This window comes from Anolis carolinensis, unplaced genomic scaffold (assembly GCF_035594765.1).
Source record: "Anolis carolinensis isolate JA03-04 unplaced genomic scaffold, rAnoCar3.1.pri scaffold_8, whole genome shotgun sequence".
In the NCBI taxonomy this organism is placed as follows: domain Eukaryota; kingdom Metazoa; phylum Chordata; class Lepidosauria; order Squamata; family Dactyloidae; genus Anolis; species Anolis carolinensis.
In genome coordinates this window covers 22,619,436-22,638,961 of record NW_026943819.1, presented here as the reverse complement: position 1 = coordinate 22,638,961, position 19,526 = coordinate 22,619,436, and the positions used below count along the sequence as shown (strand labels likewise).

Here is a 19,526-nt window from a genome sequence, read left to right as displayed (position 1 = left end):
CACATTCTTTCACAAGTGCTAAAGCCATGCACTCAGTAATCTTAAAAAGAGATTGGAAAGTGAGGAAATAAACAGGCTTGGAAAGAAATCCCCTCCTCTTGTGACCCATCAGCACAAGCAATAATAATAAAGCTTTATTATTTTATAGAGTGTCTGGCAGATCTCAGAATGCTTGAGATTAAACAGCACAGTTAGTGAATTAAATAATAGTTTACAGAATATTGGATGACTCAGGGGATTAGTAATGGGGCTATGGATCCTTTCACATCTAGGTCACTAGTTTGGAATCCAACTCATGTTGGTAGCAATTTTTAATAAGGTGGCAATATCTAATAGCCAGCAGGTGCCCTACGTGGAATGAATTAGTGATTGTTAGGTGCAGAGAAAAATACATGTGTTCCCTAAATCTTCCATTTTTCCATGGAAGCAGAAGGAAATCAAGATCTGGGGTGCCAGAAAATTTACTTATTCTCAGAGGGCCATTTCCAATTATTGGCCTATGGCCCCAGAGAGAGGAACCAGTTTAACTCATCCCATCAGCATAGGATTATGTCTCCTTTTGCTTGGGCCTAAGGCCAAAAGTGGCTTTCTCAGATACCACAAATAGTAGAAACCCAGGATACTTAACTCCACCAACTCACTTCATATATTCTGGGTTACAGTCTAGCCCTTTGAAGATGTATTGTTTTCAATGAGAGACCTAAGTTAGTAAAACCAGGATCAAAATATATTTGTATCTGGGGATAGTTATGGAATGAAATCTAAATTTTTGTAGCAGAGCTTGGAAAAGCAAGTGACTATGCCAGCTAGAAGATTTAGGGACCTGTAATTTGAAAAGTGGCTTTTCTAGGTTGTGATCAGGGGAATGTACCTAAACACTTGGTGCTGAGAACAAATCTCTGTGTTTCATGTTGATACTTGCAGGTGGCTGGTATAAACGTTGGCTACAGAATTCTCTAAATTTGGACTATTCACTATTAGCAGAAATGGGAGGTGGCCAATGTGAGGCACTCTTGAGGTTGTTTGATTGTAACTTCTATTAGTCATGAGGAATGCTGGGAGTTGCATTCCTCTTGGAGACCATATTCCTGGAATATGTTGTTGTTTATTTGTTCAGTCGCTTCTGACTCTTCATGACCTCATGAACCAGGACAAGCTAGAGCTCCCTGTTGACTATCACCACCCCCAGCTCCAAAAACAGTCACTTCAAGGATAACATCCATCCACCTTACTCTTGGTCGGCCCCTCTTCCTTTCACCTTCCATTTTCCCCAGCATCATTGTCTTCTCCAAGCTTTCCTGTCTTATCATGATGTCGCCAGAGTATTTCATCTTTGTCTCTGATATCCTTCCCTCCAGTTTGCAGTCAGGCTTTATTTCTTAGAGTATGGACTGGTTGGATCTTTTTGCACTCAGAATTTTCCTCCAACATCACAGTTCAAAAGCGTCTATCTTCCTTTGCTCTGCCTTCCTTATGGTCCAGCTCTCGCATCCATAGGTTACTACGGGGAATACTATTACTTGAACTATGTGGATTTTTTGATGTCAGTGTGATATGTCTACTTGAGATTGGCAATTGCTCTCCTCCCAAAAAGTAAACATCTTCTGATTTCCTGGCTGCAGTCTGTGTCTCTTTGCCAGTTATCAATCAGTCTAGTTGCCATCATCTTGGTTTTCGTGGTGTTTAACTGCAACCCAGCTTTTGCACTGTTTTTCTTTCACCTTTCACCTTTCACTTTCCTCAGCTCCTCCTCGCTTTCAGCCATCAAAGTAGTATCATCTGCATATCTGAGGTTGTTAATATTTCTTCCAGCAATTTTATTTCCAGTCTTGGATTCATCCAGACCTGCACGTCGCATGATGTGTTCTGCATATAATCTGAATAGGTCAGGTGAGAGTATACAGCCCTGCCATACTCCTTTCCCAATCTTGAACCAGTCTGCTGTTCCATGATCTATTGTGACTTGGTCATTATACAGATTCTCTAGGAGACAGACAAGGTAACTTGGTATCCCCATACCACCAAAAACTTGCCACAGTGTATTATGATCCACACAGTCAAAGGCTTTAACTAATTTTGGTTTGATACAGCAGGCTCTTCTTCTTCTTGAGTTCAATAGGGCTTATGCCTGAGTTAATGTAAATATGTGAATAGCCTTGGATGACACACAAATAGGTAATTCTTTTTTTGATGTGAACTGAACTGGTCTTTATTTACAGTCTTTATTTAGTGCAATGGTTCTCAGAAGACCCAGGAAACATGAGCAATGTTCAGAGAGTTGTAGTCAAAGAACATCTGGGAAACCAGAGTTTTGGAAACACTGGTTTAATGCATGAATGTGTGTAAGAGAGAAAGAGGGAGAAAGAGAGACTCATCAAAGACTGTTTTAATGGTATTGGGAAGTCGCAGAGCTTGGCAAACCTGTTTAAAGAATGATATGCAGAGCGGATATTCTCATGCCACTTGTCTGTGCCATTCTCCCGTTGAGCTAAAGGAGTCTGTTTTATTCCCCAGGGGCTGTTTATGTCTAGCACTTTCTCCTAGCAGGAGATTATATATAGAAATAATAATTCAGTTACTGAAGAACCTAGGAGGGGGAGTGGAAGCGTTCTCCCTATAGACAAATGGGATGTTTTCAAGCGACAAGCTAGAAATGTTCTGTGGCGGCAGACAATCCCTGAATCAGAAAGCTGGCTGTCAAAAAGGATGGCATGGTTAGTGCAGAAGTCTCAGGCTACTGACCTTATTACAGGACAGGTGGTTGCCTCAGTTTCCCACCGTGTAAAGTGGTTGGAATAAGAGAAATCAGCAATGTTATCCACTTCTGAGTGGAATATCTGATTGCAAAGTGTCTGCTTGTTATCAACAGCTCCTTCAATGGGTGCCTTTCATGTGTGAATGGGCGGCAGGTCTTTCATTTCACCTTATGTTGCCTCATGTAATTTCAAGTTTGTCAGCAGCAGAGGTTCACACAAGCCGCATTCAACAAGCCCATTTCTGCAAAAGAAGAATTTAATGAGGCTCAAAATAGTGGATAAAGGATAATGTAAGGCTGTGATCTAAATTGACATGACAACTGATGCTCGATTCAAGGGATGGTCCTTAAACTCTTGCCGTGTGTGAGCTGGCTATAAGGTGGCTTTTAGGGAGAACGGTATCCCCACTGGATAGAAAAAAAGATGCATCTGGATTGATTCAAAAGGCTAGAAACAGTTTCTGATATTTCCAATTTTATTTTGGAGATCCATACATCTCTTCATTACGCCATCAGTTTTTCTCTCATCTCTCAATATGTTCAGAGACTTTTTATACCAAGTCCCCAGGATCAGAAAGAATAGGGACGACATCTTGACACTTTTCAATATATGTTAAGTCTTGATATTACAGTGTGACTTGTAATAGCTATTGTTTTGCAACTGATGGTGATGATGATATTTACATCAACCATGAAATTCATGTTAAATTCATTTCCTGTTCTTTGGTCTCTGTCCTGTGTGATCAATGTGTATTTTATACAAATGCTTTGAAATGTATCTTATCTGCATTTTAATATGTATGCTTGTAGAATTTTTATAATATTTGTGTGTTTCTTACTGTGCTATGACTCAGCTAGAGACACAGGAGAAGTGGGTTGAGGTCTTCTGGGGAGGGCCTGCTCTCCGTCCCGCCTTCTTCGCATGTGCAGTTGGTGGGGACGAGAGACAGGGCCTTCTCAGTGGTGGCCCCTTGGCTATGGAACTCCCTTCACAGTGAGATTAGATCAGCTCCCTCTCTCCTGACCTTTAGAAAGAAACATAAAACCTGGCTGTGGAAGCATTGGGAGAGTAATATAGTGTGATAGGCAGCTTGAAGGATTGGTAACACAATTGGAATGGCTCCTGGATTGTGATTTTGAGTCCTTGTTTTGTTTTAACAGTTTAAAGTATTGATATGATTTTTATGATTTTAAAACAGCTGGAAGGAAGATGATGATGAGAAAGGCAGCTTTCCAAAGGTGAAGCCATGCCCTGGGTCCACTTCGGGGTTGAGATAGACCAGGGTAAAAACACAGTAAGTTAAATAAATAAAACAGCTGGAAGGAAGAGTCATAGAATCATAGAATAGTAGAGTTGGAAGAGACCTCATGGGCCATCTAGTCCAACCCAAAAACTGTAAAAACACAGTAAGTAAGTAAATAAATAAAACAGCTGGAAGGAAGATGATGCTGAGAAAGGCAGCTTTCCGAGGGTGAAGCCATGCTCTGGGTCCACTTCGGGGTTGAGATAGACTGGGGTAAAAACACAGTAAGTTAAATAAATAAAACAGCTGGAATGAAGAGTCATAGAATCATAGAATAGTAGAGTTGGAAGAGACCTCATGGGCCATCTAGTCCAACCCAAAACTGTAAAAACACAGTAAGTAAGTAAGTAAGTAAATAAAACAGCTGGAATGAAGATGATGATGAGGAAGGCAGCTTTCCAAGGGTGAAGCCATGCTCAGGGTCCACTTCGGGGTTGAGATAGACCAGGGTATAGAATCATAGAATCATAGAATAGTAAAGTTGGAAGAGACCTCATGGGCCATCTAGTCCAACCCAAAAACTGTAAAAACTGTAAAAACACAGTAAGTAAGTAAATAAATAAAACAGCTGGAAGGAAGATGATGAGAAAGGCAGCTTTCCGAGGGTGAAGCCAGGCTCTGGGTCCATTTTGGGGTTGAGATAGACCAGGGTAAAAACACAGTAAGCAAGTAAATAAATGAAGCCATGCTCTGGGTCCATTTCGGGGATGAGATAGACCAGGGTAAAAACACAGTAAGCAAGTAAATAAATGAAGCCATGCTCTGGGTCCACTTTGGGGTTGAGATAGACCAGGGTAAAAACACAGTAAGTAAGTGAATAAATAAAACAGCTGGAAGGAAGATGATGAGAAAGGCAGCTTTCCGAGGGTGAAGCCAGGCTCTGGGTCCATTTTGGGGTTGAGATAGACCAGGGTAAAAACACAGTAAGCAAGTAAATAAATGAAGCCATGCTCTGGGTCCACTTTGGGGTTGAGATAGACCAGGGTAAAAACACAGTAAGCAAGTAAATAAATGAAGCCATGCTCTGGGTCCACTTTGGGGTTGAGATAGACCAGGGTAAAAACACAGTAAGTAAGTGAATAAATAAAACAGCTGGAAGGAAGATGATGAGAAAGGCAGCTTTCCGAGGGTGAAGCCAGGCTCTGGGTCCATTTTGGGGTTGAGATAGACCAGGGTAAAAACACAGTAAGCAAGTAAATAAATGAAGCCATGCTCTGGGTCCACTTTGGGGTTGAGATAGACCAGGGTAAAAACACAGTAAGTAAGTGAATAAATAAAACAGCTGGAATGAAGATGATGATGAAAAGGCAGCTTTCCAAGGGTGAAGCCAGGCTCTGGGTCCACTTTGGGGTTGAGATAGACCAGGGTAAAAACACAGTAAGTAAGTGAATAAATAAAACAGCTGGAATGAAGATGATGATGAAAAGGCAGCTTTCCAAGGGTGAAGCCATGCTCTTCCTGGCCCCACCTGAAAGGAAGGAACTAGGATCAGCAAGGGTTAATGCAGGAGCCTCTCCCCCTCCCCAAATAAAAAGAAACCTCCCCGCTGTTGTCCTTGGTGGAGATGAATGGGCCACGCCGGTGCTTCTTGGGCTGGCACGCCTGCGCCGGGGAGCCCAAGCGTTGGTCAGTGATGGAGCTGCTGCCATGACAACTCCTCCGACTCGGCGTCGGGGCAAAGGCGGGGGGCTGCGCGCCGGCGAGGCAAGCAGCCCGGCGTCGGAGCAAGAGCAGAGGCGCAGGATGCTCCGAGCCTGGAGAAGAGGAGGAGGAGGAGGCGGGAGAGACAGCAACACGGCGGAGAGGGCTGGAGGAGCCACTAGGCTTGGGATAAACGCTTGCTGAGTCTCCGTCCCCTTCCTCTTTGGAGAGTTTGGGAAGTCTGGCGGCTACTGGGGAAGCCGGTCCTGTTCCTTTCCTCTCCTTTGGATGCCACTCTCCAGGCTGGCATCCCTTTGGACAGCACCCTCTGCCTTCCTCTCCTTACTTTGAGGTGTCTCCTTGAATAGATAGATAGATATACAGAGAGAGAGATGGGGCTGGCGGGCTGCGTGGCGCTGCCCTGGCGCTGCCTGGCCGTGCTGTCTCTCAAGCTGCTCTTCCTTGTGCCCGCAGGAGCGCCGGCGCGCGGCGGAGGAGAGGCCGCCTTTCCAAAGGCCATGGACAACGTCACCGTCCGGCAAGGCGAGAGCGCCACCCTCAGGTAGGAACGTGGGCTCGCCTTGGAGGGAGGGATGGGGTTTGGGAAGCCTGGGAAGCCTGGGAGGGGGTAGAGTGGGGGGCATGCATTTGCTGACTGATTCTGTGCTGACTTTGCCTCCAGCCAAGACTCTAGAGCAGGCATGGGCAAACTTCGGCCCTCCAGGTGTTTTGGACTTCAACTCCCACAATTCCTAACAGCCGGCAGGCTGTTAGGAATTGTGGGAGTTGAAGTCCAAAACACCTGGAGGGCCGAAGTTTGCCCATGCCTGCTCCAGTCCCACACCATTGCATCTATTTGTGTTGTCGGTGCTGTGAGTTTACGGAAGCATTCTCTCCTGGCGTTTCGCCCACATCTGTGACAGCCATCCTCAGAGGTTGTGAGGTCTCTTGGAAACTTGAAGGTCCAGGGTGGGAGACAAAAAACTCTTCCCTGTTGGAGTTCAGAAATTTATTTATTTTATTACATCACTTCTACCCCGCCCTTCTCACCCATCAGGAGACACTCAGGGCGGCTTACAATATAAACATACACATAAAAAAAACCCAGTTTTCATCAAATTTAAAAATCCATCAAGATTAAAAATGACAATAAAATTAAGAATATACATAATTATACATTTAAATATACATTTAAGGCGCTTTCCATGTCCAGGTGGGGTCTGTCAGTAGGTCATATATTCCCAAGAAATCCCTTGCTGTTCCCAATTATGACCCATGTTTCCGAATCTGGTCCAGCAATATAAGAGTTTTGCCCATTGTGTTGTCAAAAGCTTTCATGGCCAGTGGCGCAGTGGGTTAAACGCTTGTGCCGGCAGGACTGCTGACTTGAAGGTTGGGTTGCTGACCTGAAGGATGCCAGTCCAAATCCAAGCCAGGGAATTTGTGGTTAAGCTTTCTCTATCAGCTCCAGCTCCATGCAGGGACATGAGAGAAGATTCCCAGTGGCAGGACTGCTGACTTGAAGGTTGGGTTGATGACCTAAAGGATGCCGGTTCAAATCCAAGCCGGAGAATTTGTGGATAAGCTCTCTCTATCAGCTCCAGCTCCATGCAGGGGCATGAGAGAAGATTCCCACAAGGATGGTAAAAACATCAAAAATATCCCCTGGGCAATATCCTTGTAGACAGCCAATGCTCTCACACCAGAAAGCGACTTGCAGTTTCTCAAGTTGCTCGGCTAGGATCACTGGGTTGTTGTGAGTTTTCCCGGCTGTATGGCCATATTCCAGAAGCATGCTTTCCTGTCATTGGCACAGTGAGTTAAACCCTTCCCCTGGGCAACGTCCTTGCAGACCGCCAATTCTCTCACACCAGAAGTGACTTGCAGTTTCTTAAGTTGCTCCTGACACACACAAAAAATGAAAAAATCCTTAGAGGTTGTGAGGTCTGTTGGAAACGAGACAAGGGAGGTTTACATAGCTGTGAAAGGTCCAGGATGTGAGAAAAAACTCTTATCTTTTGAAGTTCTTCAACAGCCAAGAGTTCTTTCTCCCATCCTAAACCCTGGACCTTCCACAGATATCTAAACCCCACTTTCCTAGTTTCCAACAGACCTCAGAACCTTTGAGGATGCCTGCCATAGATGTGGGTGAAACGTCAGGAGAGAATGCTTCTGGAACATAGCTATACAGTCCAGAAAACTTACAGCAACCCACCAACCGTCTTTGTGTTTTTTTGTCCCTGAAACCAGAGAAACATGTCTCTCCTCCACATCTGATGCATTGCTTGCTGATTTTCGCAGAGAGGCTTCTGCTGTTACAGGGAGGTGTGGCAGGCAGGGAAGCATGGAGTGGATTATTATCATCTGTTCCTGGTGTCTGACCAAAAGCACGAGCCTCAGTCTGTCACAAGTGCGGGTTAGATTTTTTTCCCATCCAAGCAATTGCATTTTGAAGAATGTCACAACTTTATTATGGTTGCGTTTTCTGCCATTGCCTGAGTCATGTTGGGAGAGGCAGTGTATTTGCATTGTTTTCTTTCTCAGAGAGAAGCCTTGCTGCTTCCGATTACGACCTGTGTTTCCGAACCTGGTCCAGCTATATAAGAGTTTGCCCGTTGTGTTGTGGAAGGCTTTCATGGCCAGGATTACTGGGTTGCTGTGAGTTTTCTGAGCTGTCTGGCCATGTTCCAGAAGCATTCTCTCCTGATGTTTTGCCCACATCTATGGCAGGCATCCTTAGAGGTATGCAACTCGGTGGCACAATGGGTTAAACCTTTGTGTCGACAGGACTGCTGACCAAAAGGTTGGGGGTTTGAATCTGAGGAGAGCAGGTGAGTTCCCTCTGTGAGCTCCAGCTCCCCATGCAGGGACATGAGAGATGCCTCCCACAGGAAGGTAAACCATCAAACATCCGGGGGTCCCTTGGGCAACATCCTTGCAGACGGCCAATTCTCTCACAGTTTCTCAAGTCACCCCTGATACGAAAAATAAAAATCCTCAGAGGTTGTGAGGCATTGGAAACTAGGCAAGTGGAAAGAATTCTTGTCTGCCTGATGCAAGTGCATGTTGCAATTGGCCACCTTGACTAGCATTGAATAGCCTGGCAGTTTCAAAGCCTGACTGTTTCCTGCCTGGGGGAATCCGTTGTTGGGAGGTGTTGACTGGCCCTGATTGTTTTCTGTCTGGAATTCTCAGGTCTTCTTAGTGTTGTTGTTTGTTTAATGCTAATCAAGATGGCCAATTGCAATATTCACACTTGCCTCCGGCAGACAAGAATTATTTCTCCCACCGTGAACATTCCACAGATATATAAACTCCACTTGCCTAGTTTCCAACACCTCACAGCCTCTGAGGATTGCCTGCCATAGATGTGGGTGAAACGTCAGGAGAGAATGCTTCTGGAACATGGTCATACAGCAACCCAGTTTGCCCATTATCCAAATTATGCCTTTTGTGCACTGACTCCCTCTATTAAAAAGTTGTTGTTGATGTCCTCTGCCGGATTGCTTTTTGCCTCGCCATGGACGGGGTGGATTTGTGAGGCCCCTGAGACGCCGGGAGATAACAGAGTTCAGAGCAGAGATGCTTGCTGCTAATGGGAAGGAAGAATGCTTTGGAGAGAGGTAGAAAAGAATGACTCTGCATTGGCAACGGGCCCGTTTCAGATCCCATGGCATTTTTCGCTCTTGGACTGTTAAGCAATGAAGTCGGTGATTTGTTAATAGACTGCGAGTTAGCGAAGCTTTATGTGCTTCACAAAGATGCGGCTCAACAGTAGAGTGTATGGGAGAAAACTCCATAACCACGGTGCAAAATTATACAATTTCAATGCTCGCAAATCTCTCCAAAGATGTTGGAGGGTTGTTGGTTAATGAGGGTGTCAAGAACTCTCTGTGACCCTCTGGTCTTTCCCCAGAATGACGGCATTTCTTTAGAAATAGGGGAAAGATACTGAACTCAGTCTAATGCTGCAATGTGAAATGCACTTGCTAGGGAGTAAATGCAGTATAGCTTGCTGGAGTTTTGATGGATAGCACAATGAAAATGTCACCCCAGTGTGTGGCAGCAATGGCAATCAAAAATAAAACGGCTGATATCATAATGCCTTTAACAACGTCTATAGTGGAACCGCACTTGGAATTCTGTGTGTACAGTTCTCGTCATTACACATAAAAAAAGATACGGTAAAAGTGAGGAAAGAAGGGGGAGGCAATCAAAAGGATTAGAGGCCAATTCTCCTGTGATGAAAGGTGTCAACATTTGGAAAAACACTAAGTCAAGAGAGACATATGGAAAATAGTGTATATAATTATGGCTAGTATGGAGAAAAAATATATGGAGCTGGGTTTTTCTTCTTTCCTGACCCTGGAACTTGGGGTCAACCAGTGAAGATGAAGGATGGAACATTCTGAAAAGTTGAAAGGCAATGATTCACAGGACACAGTTAAAACTGTTGAATTAATTTGCACAATGTAGTCACCAACATGGGCCGTTTTAAGAGAGCATGCAATAAATTTATGGAGGCTATATCAGTGAGGACTGGTCATGGTTGCCTCCAGTAATAGAGGTAGATAGTAACTCTAAATATGGGTTTGTTGGAGTACAGCACATGTGAGACGTTGCTATGTCATTCATGCCCTGCATATGAGCACGCCAGTAGTATTTGATTGACTGCTTTGTTAATATGGTGCAGTTTGGCCTGAACTAGCAAGCAGAGAGCAATGGGGATTGGTACTTATTGCATAGCAGTGAATAACATAGAATCGTAGAGTTGGAAGAGATCTCATGGGCCATCCAGTCCAACCCCCTGCCAAGAAGTTTTAAATTTTTTTAAACTTTGGATTGTTGTCTTGGCCTTCCCGTTCTTCCTGTAGCTGAAAATTTTGTTCTACCTGCTGTATTCTGTATAGTTTATTCCATAGTTGTCTGATGAATGGTTCAGTAATGTATATTCATTCTCTCTCTCTCTCTCTCTCTCTCTCTCTCTCTCTCTCTATAAATGCACAAAAATATGATTTTCTCATTGATCTATGAAGTAAGATAGAGTGATGACCCCAAACTCAAATTCAATAATGGGCCTGAATAGACTACTGCAACATGCTCTATGTGGGGTTGCCTTTGAAGACTGTTCAGAAGCTTCAAATGATCCAATGGGCGGCAGCCAGATTGCTCACCAGAGCAGCATACAGGGAGCACACAACCTCCCTGCTGTGCCAGCTCCACTGTCTGCCAGTTTGCTATTGAGCACAATTGAAAGTGTTGGCTTTAGCCTATAAAGCCCTAAATCGTTCTGGCCCAGCTGACCTGTCCGAACGCATCTCCCTCTATGATCCACCTCGGAGGCCCTACTCTCAGCCCCACCTCCTTTGCAGGCGCAACTGGTGGGGACGAGAGGCAGGGCCTTCTCAGCGGTGCCCCCTCAGCTATGGAACTCCCTCCCCAGCAAAATTAGATCAGCTCCCTCCCTCCTGACATTCATGAAAAAAGTTTAAAATGTGGCTTTGGCCAGTAAATTTGAACAGTGCAACAGAAAACTATGAAATAATACAATGAAGAATGGAACGGCCCTGGAATATGATTTGGATTGTGTGATTTTAACTGATGTTTTAATATTGATGCTTTAATTGTTTGGTGTTTAATGTGTTGTTTATTTACCAGTATCTATATATGTGGCATCGAATAATTGCCGTTGTAAGGCCGCTCTGAGTCCCCTTCTGGGTGAGAAGGGCGAGGTACAAGTGTGGTAAGTGAATGAATAAATTTGGGAAGAGAGTTATGAAATAGGATAGAGTTGGTGCAGTCTTTTGGCAACGTTTTGGTGGAATAATGTTGTGAAAATTTCCCAAAATCTACCCATCTTGAACAGTATCCAATCCACGCTGACAGATGGATTTTGAAAGCTGTAACCTGAAAAAGTGATTCCCCTTGGTTCTGGGGCTGATAACAATGGAAGGGAAGCTGTCATTTGTACTTCAATTTTGTCGACATCTGTGCATTTTTGTGTATGTGCAGTTGAGTCAAATAATTTGATCCCGCAATGAGAGACAACAATGTTTTGGATGAGGTGACACTCTAAAGCAGGGGTCCCCAAACTAAGGCCCGGGGGCCGGATGCGGCCCTCCAAGGTCATTTACCTGGCCCCTGCCCTCAGTTTTATAATATAATATTTTATATCATTTTAAATAATATAATATATTGTATATACATATAATATTGATAATAATATTATAATGTTATACAATATAATACTAATAATACCATATAATAATATTAATTATATGATATATATTACATATAATATTACAGTATAGTGGTATAGTTCAATATAGTAATATATAATGCTAATATTGTACTATGCTAATAATATAATATATTGTATGTACATACAGCTGCTCTGAGTCCTCTTCGGGGTGAGAAGGGCGGGATATAAATGTAATAAATAAATGTAGTAAATGAATAAATAATTAATTTTAGACTTAGGCTCTCCCAAAGTCTGAAATGACTTGAAGGCACACAACAACAACAACAATCCTAATTAACTTGACTATCTCATTGGCCAGAAGCAGGCCCACACTTCCCATTGAAATCCTGATAGGTTTATGTTGGTTACAATTGTTTTCATTGTTGTTGTTGTTTTGCACTACAAATAGGACATGTGCAGTGTGCATCGGAATTTGTTCGTTTTTTTCCCCTCCAAATGATAATTCGGCCCCTCCACAGTCTGAAGGATTGTGAACTGGCCCTCTGCTTTAAAAGTTTGAGGACCCCTGCTCTAAAGCCTCCATATGATAGCAACTGACACACAAGAAAACCAGGAGATTTGGACTGTGTAGTTTTAGAAAAGAATTATGACCCATTGTTTCAAGTGGATAGGATCACTACCATAGTGAAAGAAAAATTGCCTAACCTTGGATTCCCTTTCTGCCCCGTCTTTAATGCTTGGAGGAATTTCTGCATGTCATCTTTGATGGCTTTACCAGAGAATTCGGCATGTTCCTGGATAAGAGCTAACTCACTTACTAGGAACTAAGCCCCACTGGACTCACTGAGAGTTAACTTTTCTGCCAAATGCATTAAAAATACATATCTGTATGCATTTACCTTGGAGTAAGAAACCTTTTGATAAAATAAAAGAAGAAGAAAAATTTTGCTTTGAGTAAACATTCAGCAGATCAAGCTGCTATACAGTTATCTTATTTTAATAAAGATTTTTTTCTTATCTCTGTGATATGATTTAAGACATCTTTCATAATATTTATTTTATACCGGTTTTTTTCTGGAAGACATAATTGGAACAGTGGCTTTCCCAGCTAAAGAAAAGAGAGCTCGTCCCTGGTAAATTGGGAAAGCTGGGGGACATCCATATTTGCAATGTTTTCATGAATATCTTTTGCAAATGCTTTTTTATTGTAATTTTGTACCACTAGAATAATCTTTGGAGAAAATGATAGCTTGTGGGACAGAATAAAGAAAAATGCAAAACAGCCTCGGCAGCTAGATGAAATTTTGACATTTTTTAAAAATCAGGAATTGTTTTATTGCAACTCTTTCCAGCATCTAAAAATTGTTCTTTTTAATTATGTAAGTAAAGATGAGTTGGAACACTCACGTCTGAACTCAAAACAATACTTTATGAGATGTCGAACTTATTTCAGGATAACCACCCTAGACCTGGGCTAGGGACTCAGATTTTAAAAGCATTATATAATCTTAATCGAGTTTCCTAGGAGGTAGCTAGTCTATGGCCATAATGTTATATCTGCCACCAAATAGTCCTAATCATGAGATATACAATTGTGTCGGATCATAGAGTTGGAAGAGACCTTGTGGGCCATCCAGTCCAACCCCATTCTTCCAGGAAGCAGGAAAATGACATTCAAAGCACCCCCTACAGATGGCCATCCAGCCTCTGTTTAAAAGTCTCCAAAGAAGGAGCCTCCACCACACTTCAGGGCAGAGAGTTCCACTTCTGAACAGCTCTCACAGTTAGGAAGTTCTTCCTGATGTTCAAGTGGAATCTCCTTTCCTGAAGTTTGAAGCCATTGTTCTGTGTCCTAGTCTTGTTCTCTCCTCCCTATGACTTCCCCTCACATATTTATTCATGGCCATCATGTCTCTTCTCAGCTTTCTCTTCTGCAGGCTAAACATGGCCATGTCTTTGAGCCACTCCTCATGGGGCTTGTTCTCCAGACCATTGTTCTAGAGTTTCTAGAGTTTCCAACTAACTGTAATATTATGCACCTATCTAGAATTCTGGATATTTGTCAATTTATCCGAAGTGGAGGATGAAAATCTGGGTTGCGAAGTCAGTTTCCAGTGGAGCCATTGCTTGTATTGCAGTGTGTCACATTGCTATAGAGCATTCCTGTGCAATAATTCATCATAAGAGAGAACGGCTGGCTGCATTTGTAGTGCAGCGAACAGTCACACACTGTGAATATGTTGCATTGTACAGGGAAATACAGGCACACTTTGATGACACATGATACTTTACCCTTCAATTATGGAAACAGCTAGCACCATTTGGGAGAGATGAGGCATCTCTGTGTTTTGGGTAAGGATGCTTCTAAAGCCTTACTTGTTTGTTTGTGTGTGCATAAGAGAGAGAAAGTGTGTCCACATATGCTCAGAGGCATTTAGGCTAAGAGGTCAAGATTTTTGTAAACAGAAATTCCAACACTCTTCCAAAGTCATGTGTCCATGCATATGTATTTGGAGCTGATTCATATGCCACCAGATGCTCAGTGTACAAGCATGAATGTGGCTACACTGCCAAGCGGGAAAGGGCTATTCTAAACAAGGCTACATACTTGGGGGAGCCAAAAACATATCCTCTGGTTTATGACTGCTCTTTTTTAAACTTCCTGGCAGCCATAATCACTGAGCTGGCTAGTGGCTCTCCATATGTACAGCCCCATTAATGGAATTTTATTGCTTTAGTTATGTCGTTCAGTCGTTCAGTTGGATAATGCTTGTAGCTATAGCCCTGGATACTGGGATTAAATCATTTTGCTTTGGAGGGAAAGAAGGACTATAGCATCAGAGTAGACCAAATACTTTCTGTACTAAAGAGACAAAAGGGTCAGTCCTTACATCCTCATTTTATTATCAAAAATCCTTGGAAAGCCATCACCAGTTCACATAACCAAGGGTGAGAACTCTTTTCTAAACCAGACAATCAAATTCTGTTTAAGAGAAGACCCCCAACTTCACTCTAGTGCTGAATGGAACCAAAGGAAAAATGTTAGTCTCAAAAATAGTTTACTGCACGTGACTAAGCTTCAGAAAGGGCTTTAAAAAAGTTTTGGTCTTCCTATTTTTTTCTTTCTCTTTTATTATTTCAGGAATAAATCATCAGAATTCATTAATGATAGCTGATGAGGTACAGGAATGGATGGATAAGAGGCTGTACCCATATTCCCAGGGTATCTTATATTATTGGGAAGGGAGGTGGTAGTCGATGAAGACAAGGTGGTCAAGGCAACAGACCCTTCATCCAGGGTCCGCTTGTAAGGAACTGGTGGTTCAGCCAACAGATTTTTCAGAGTCAGATAAGCCAGATACACCCGGCATGGAACAGAGAGGAGAGCAAAGGTGATACATGCTTGCGCAGCACTAGTTCCCAGGAGGTAGGAATGTACCGACCTGTTCCGCTGATCGGCAAGAAAACAGAACCCAATAAACCACAGGCATGTCCAGATGACAGACAAGGTTACATCCAGCATAAGGATAGTATACTTGAACTTTAATGTGTGTTAAGTATGTTTTCTGAAGGAATCCATAAGCTGAGAGGCACCAATAACAGTAAGCCTTCAAGATCTAACTTTTCCCTAGTGACAGAAGAGCAACTACAGGATGCGGAGGATGGTTACTGCTTCGAAGGACTTTGTGGATAATGACATAGTGCACTTCCTTACAAGACCTCAAATCATTGCTAGAATCCTAGCAGTGGTATTCTCTATGATAATCTTTCCTGGTTTGGTGGCTGAAGGATATCAGAAACTAACAATGTCTTCCCAGTTACACTGAATTTTGAATGATAAAGGGGCAGCCGGCTGCTATGGCATCACAGTGGGTGTACTCTCCTTTCTTCAGTGCCTCCTTTTTTGGGCTTCAACATCTATGACACTTTCATTTTAAATCACAAGAAAGGGCATTTTAGAACAATGAACTTTTGAAAGTTGGGAAATCATCGCATAATTGGAACCATGAGGACATGAAATGGGTTTTCAGGATGGTCAGACTTTTGACCCCAAAACAAGAGGTTCCCTACCCCTGATAAAAACAATACTGAGTTAGATGGCTCATTGGCCTGGTTTCTTATAAGCACCTTCCTACATTCATAAGATGTCATACCCTCCAACATTTTATAGCTGAAAGCAGGACACATGAAACTAAATGCCACTAAGATGGCAAAAGTATTCAATGAAGAAGAGCACACAAGCTATCAGAGGCTGCAGCAGTTTACTTTTGCCCAAGCCTACAGGCGAGGGCAAGATTCTGTGCACTCATCTTTCCCCCCAATTAATTCAGTTTATAGCAACTGAAGTGAACTGAAGACAAATAGGGTGAGTGGTAAGAGAAGAGATTGGCACATTTTAAAAGCAGCTGAAAAGGTACGTCAGAGGACAGTGCGGATTGTGAGATATATGTTGAAGAAATGGACACCAGGAAGATTTCATGTTTAAGGGTTATTTGTTGGTTATTGGTTGGAGCTCAAACGATTTCTTGAGCTCCAACAAATACTGTGAGGTTTAGTATGCTGCCAGACAGATAGCTCCTAGCAGTACTAAGGAAAAGGTACTGTGCAGCAATTTCATTTTCCCTTCAGTAATGGATATGTGTATGTGTTTATGTGTGTGCAGAAAGGAAAAGACTGAAGAAGCTAGAGTTTTCAAAACAATTTCGTTATATCTCCCTTAGCTTGGTCATGGATTATTTTGTTTTTGGGACTTGTAGTCTAAAACGTAACAATCCTGAGTCCTAGAAATACTGGCTTCCTATCAGTGGAAGTCAACATCATTTGACCTCCTGTAAAATTCCCTGGATAAGACAAGGGGATTGTATAATGAAAGCCTCACTTCATAGCACCCTTAACTCTTGGTTAATGTGATGTGTGTCATAGAATTTGCCAGCACAAAGCAGACATTTGGGGTCTTACGATTAGTGCCTTCCGATCACCTCTCTGTCATCCCCATTTCCTTCCATGCCCTGACTTATTCCCTGTGTTCTTGTCCAACCATCGGAATCCTTGTTATCAGATCTGTATTCATGTTCTTTTCCAGGGTTCAGGCTCGTGGCTCGCAGTTCCTATGAAATATTCATCTCATTTTGATGTTCGTAAAGTTCAGTGCCTGATATTTTTCATCCTCTGAAATTATTTATTTCAGAGCTCTGGACTATAAAAATATAACTCTGACCTGCTTCTGTCCTCCACCCTTCCACCTCCCCCCTCCTTAAGTTTCCTGGGAGATTATTGCATTTCGGAAAAAAAAGACATGGCATTTCAGGTATTTCTTCTGCAATGGGAGGCAAATTCTTTGTCCTGGTTCAGATGTGAGCCAGTGCCAGACTGAAATTTAGTTGGTTTCTACATGAATAGAAAATATTTGCAGTGAAACAAAACTTCAGACATCTTTGGCATGCCAAAAGCCGAGTCTTGTGAATATGCAAGCAGCTAGGGCCAAGAGAGTATAATATCCATATGTTTCGGACATCGGGTTCAGTGATAATGGATTATGGGAGGTACAGTCCAATACGTATTACACAAAAAAAAATCTCCTCTTCTACTTGTGCCATAGCTGTTAATGCTACTTCTTGCAATGGTTATGAAAGAAACATGTGGACAATGCTGTGTAAGCTGGTTGGGGCAGCTCAGACACTAATTGTAGTCCAAATTGCTTCCCAGTTTTTCTGCTCCATTTACTGGGAATAAAATAAGGTGACGGGGGAGTTTTTATGGTTTTCAGGGGCTGGATTATAAAATGAGGCAAGGGAGAGGGAAATTTCAGTGATACTTTAGACAACACTCTTTTCTATGTCTGCTGGCTGGTGAGCAACATTTTTCCACTAGATTTCCACATAGTTACACTATGTCAGGTTATGCTGAGAAGGATTCTGGGAGGAAAAAAAATAGAATTCTGTTGGCAGCCATCAAAAAGTATAGTGCCATTGCAAAACAGGAAGTGGAAATGGTGAGCTGGGGAGTAGTTTTTTTAAACACACCATCCATATCAACCAAAAAATACAGGCATTTACTCCTATTAACAAAACCTTTCCAAACACCCTATCCCCCCCTTTTCTTTTTTGATCTGTGTCTAGCTAAATTTTTGCATTGGAAAATTGATAAAGGAGAGATGGTGAAACATACTTTATGTGTTAGGCTGCAGGAGTGAATCTTATAGTAAATGCACAACAGCATAAGCTGGGATAGATAGAATTCTGTTCTAGCCGACTCTAGTGTACTGTGTGTGCCTTCCTGCAACAGGCAAAGTAAACAGCAGCTGCCCCCCAGAATCCCTTACTAACTCTGCATGAACAATAAAACAAAGAGGAAAGGGGAAAGCAGCAAAGCCATCTCACCAGCTACTCAATGGTATGCTCCTCTTCATTCTCACATAATGCCAATTACTAGTAGCAGGAGATGCTGGGATGCAAGACATGTTTTAAAAGTCTGCTTTGACATCCCATATGCAAGGGGTTATCTCATTTCTTTGCTTCTATGGCACTGAAGCCAGAGGAGCTGCTGGTGCACTTTGAGGCCCTCATTTCGAATGAGTTCTGTGAGCTCCCGGTATATTTAGCAACCCGCATTGTTCAAGGGAAGATTGCTAGCAGTGGTTCTTGGTTCACTTTTTGGTTCCGGCACGCTTTGCTTTTAATTTTTTTATTGCAAAAGCAGGAAGTCAGCAGAACTGTGAGATGAGGGCGAAGGGAGCGGATGAGATGAAACTGGTCTCGAGTGTAAAGATTGCGATATGCACGGATTTTAAAAAGCAATTTCTGCCTGCAGAAACCTCAAGTCCTTATAACTTGGGCAGTAGGGTGTTTCCCTTTATAGCTCTCCTGGTAGACGCGTGGGCTGATTGAGAAGTGTTTCTGTCTCACATCCCTGCCAGCTGGAATATGCTAGTGTTCAGGGCACAATTTCAATATAAGGCTAAATCGAGAACAGGATATACTACTGTCATCTTTTAGTGATTGGGCATATATCAAATTGGGTTAGGAACTGGGAGCAGGAGGCTTTTTAGGCTAAATTCTAGCCCTTGTGGCTTTAAACCATGAATTTGGAATTTTCTTATAAATGCTGACAGAGAGGGGAGCAAGGTGTCCAGACCTTGCAAATTCCCATTCTCAATGAGAAAGCATCTGGCTGGAAAGGAAATCTCTGTCACATCTAGAGGATAACAGGTTGGGGAAAACTAAATTTACTCTTCGAAAGTGAATGTTGTCCTGCTCTCCTCCATCTATCTCTCTCCAGCCTCTTGTTTCCTTTGTTATAATGACAGTGGAGGCCTTGAGTTGTCTACTCAAAAGTAATCCCCACTGAGTTTGTTAGAAATTGCTTCCAGGAAAGCATATGTGGGACTGCAGCTTAAAAATTAATCTGCAAATATTTCATTACAAAATAAGAAAATATGCCCAATGTGAAATGTAAATGCCCTGCCAGCAAAATAAATTAAAAAAAGAGTAAACGCATAGTCAGTAATGCAGTCAAGATATTTCGACTGCAAAGCAGAAGCCAGAGCCTGGAGCTCTTCAGTAACAGAAGCTCAGTGAGGTTTGATTACGGATGAGGAAGATCAGACTTGCTTTCAAAGTATAAA

At 42.6% G+C, this 19,526-nt stretch overlaps 1 protein-coding gene across 11 annotated transcripts in view; it reads left to right on the top strand.

Moving 5' to 3' along the window:
* Positions 1–19,526, top strand: part of ntm (neurotrimin) — a 1,038,813-nt gene that overhangs the window by 620,193 nt on the left and 399,094 nt on the right. For 8 of the 11 annotated variants that reach the window (XM_062961402.1, XM_062961406.1, XM_062961404.1 and 5 more), the window contains exon 2: positions 6,175–6,262. In XM_062961402.1, coding sequence (XP_062817472.1) covers positions 6,175–6,262 — 88 coding nt within the window. Of the gene's footprint in view, positions 1–5,639; positions 6,263–19,526 lie in introns of those variants that run through there. The other 3 variants (XM_062961408.1, XM_062961405.1, XM_062961407.1) reach the window with 3 other exon arrangements.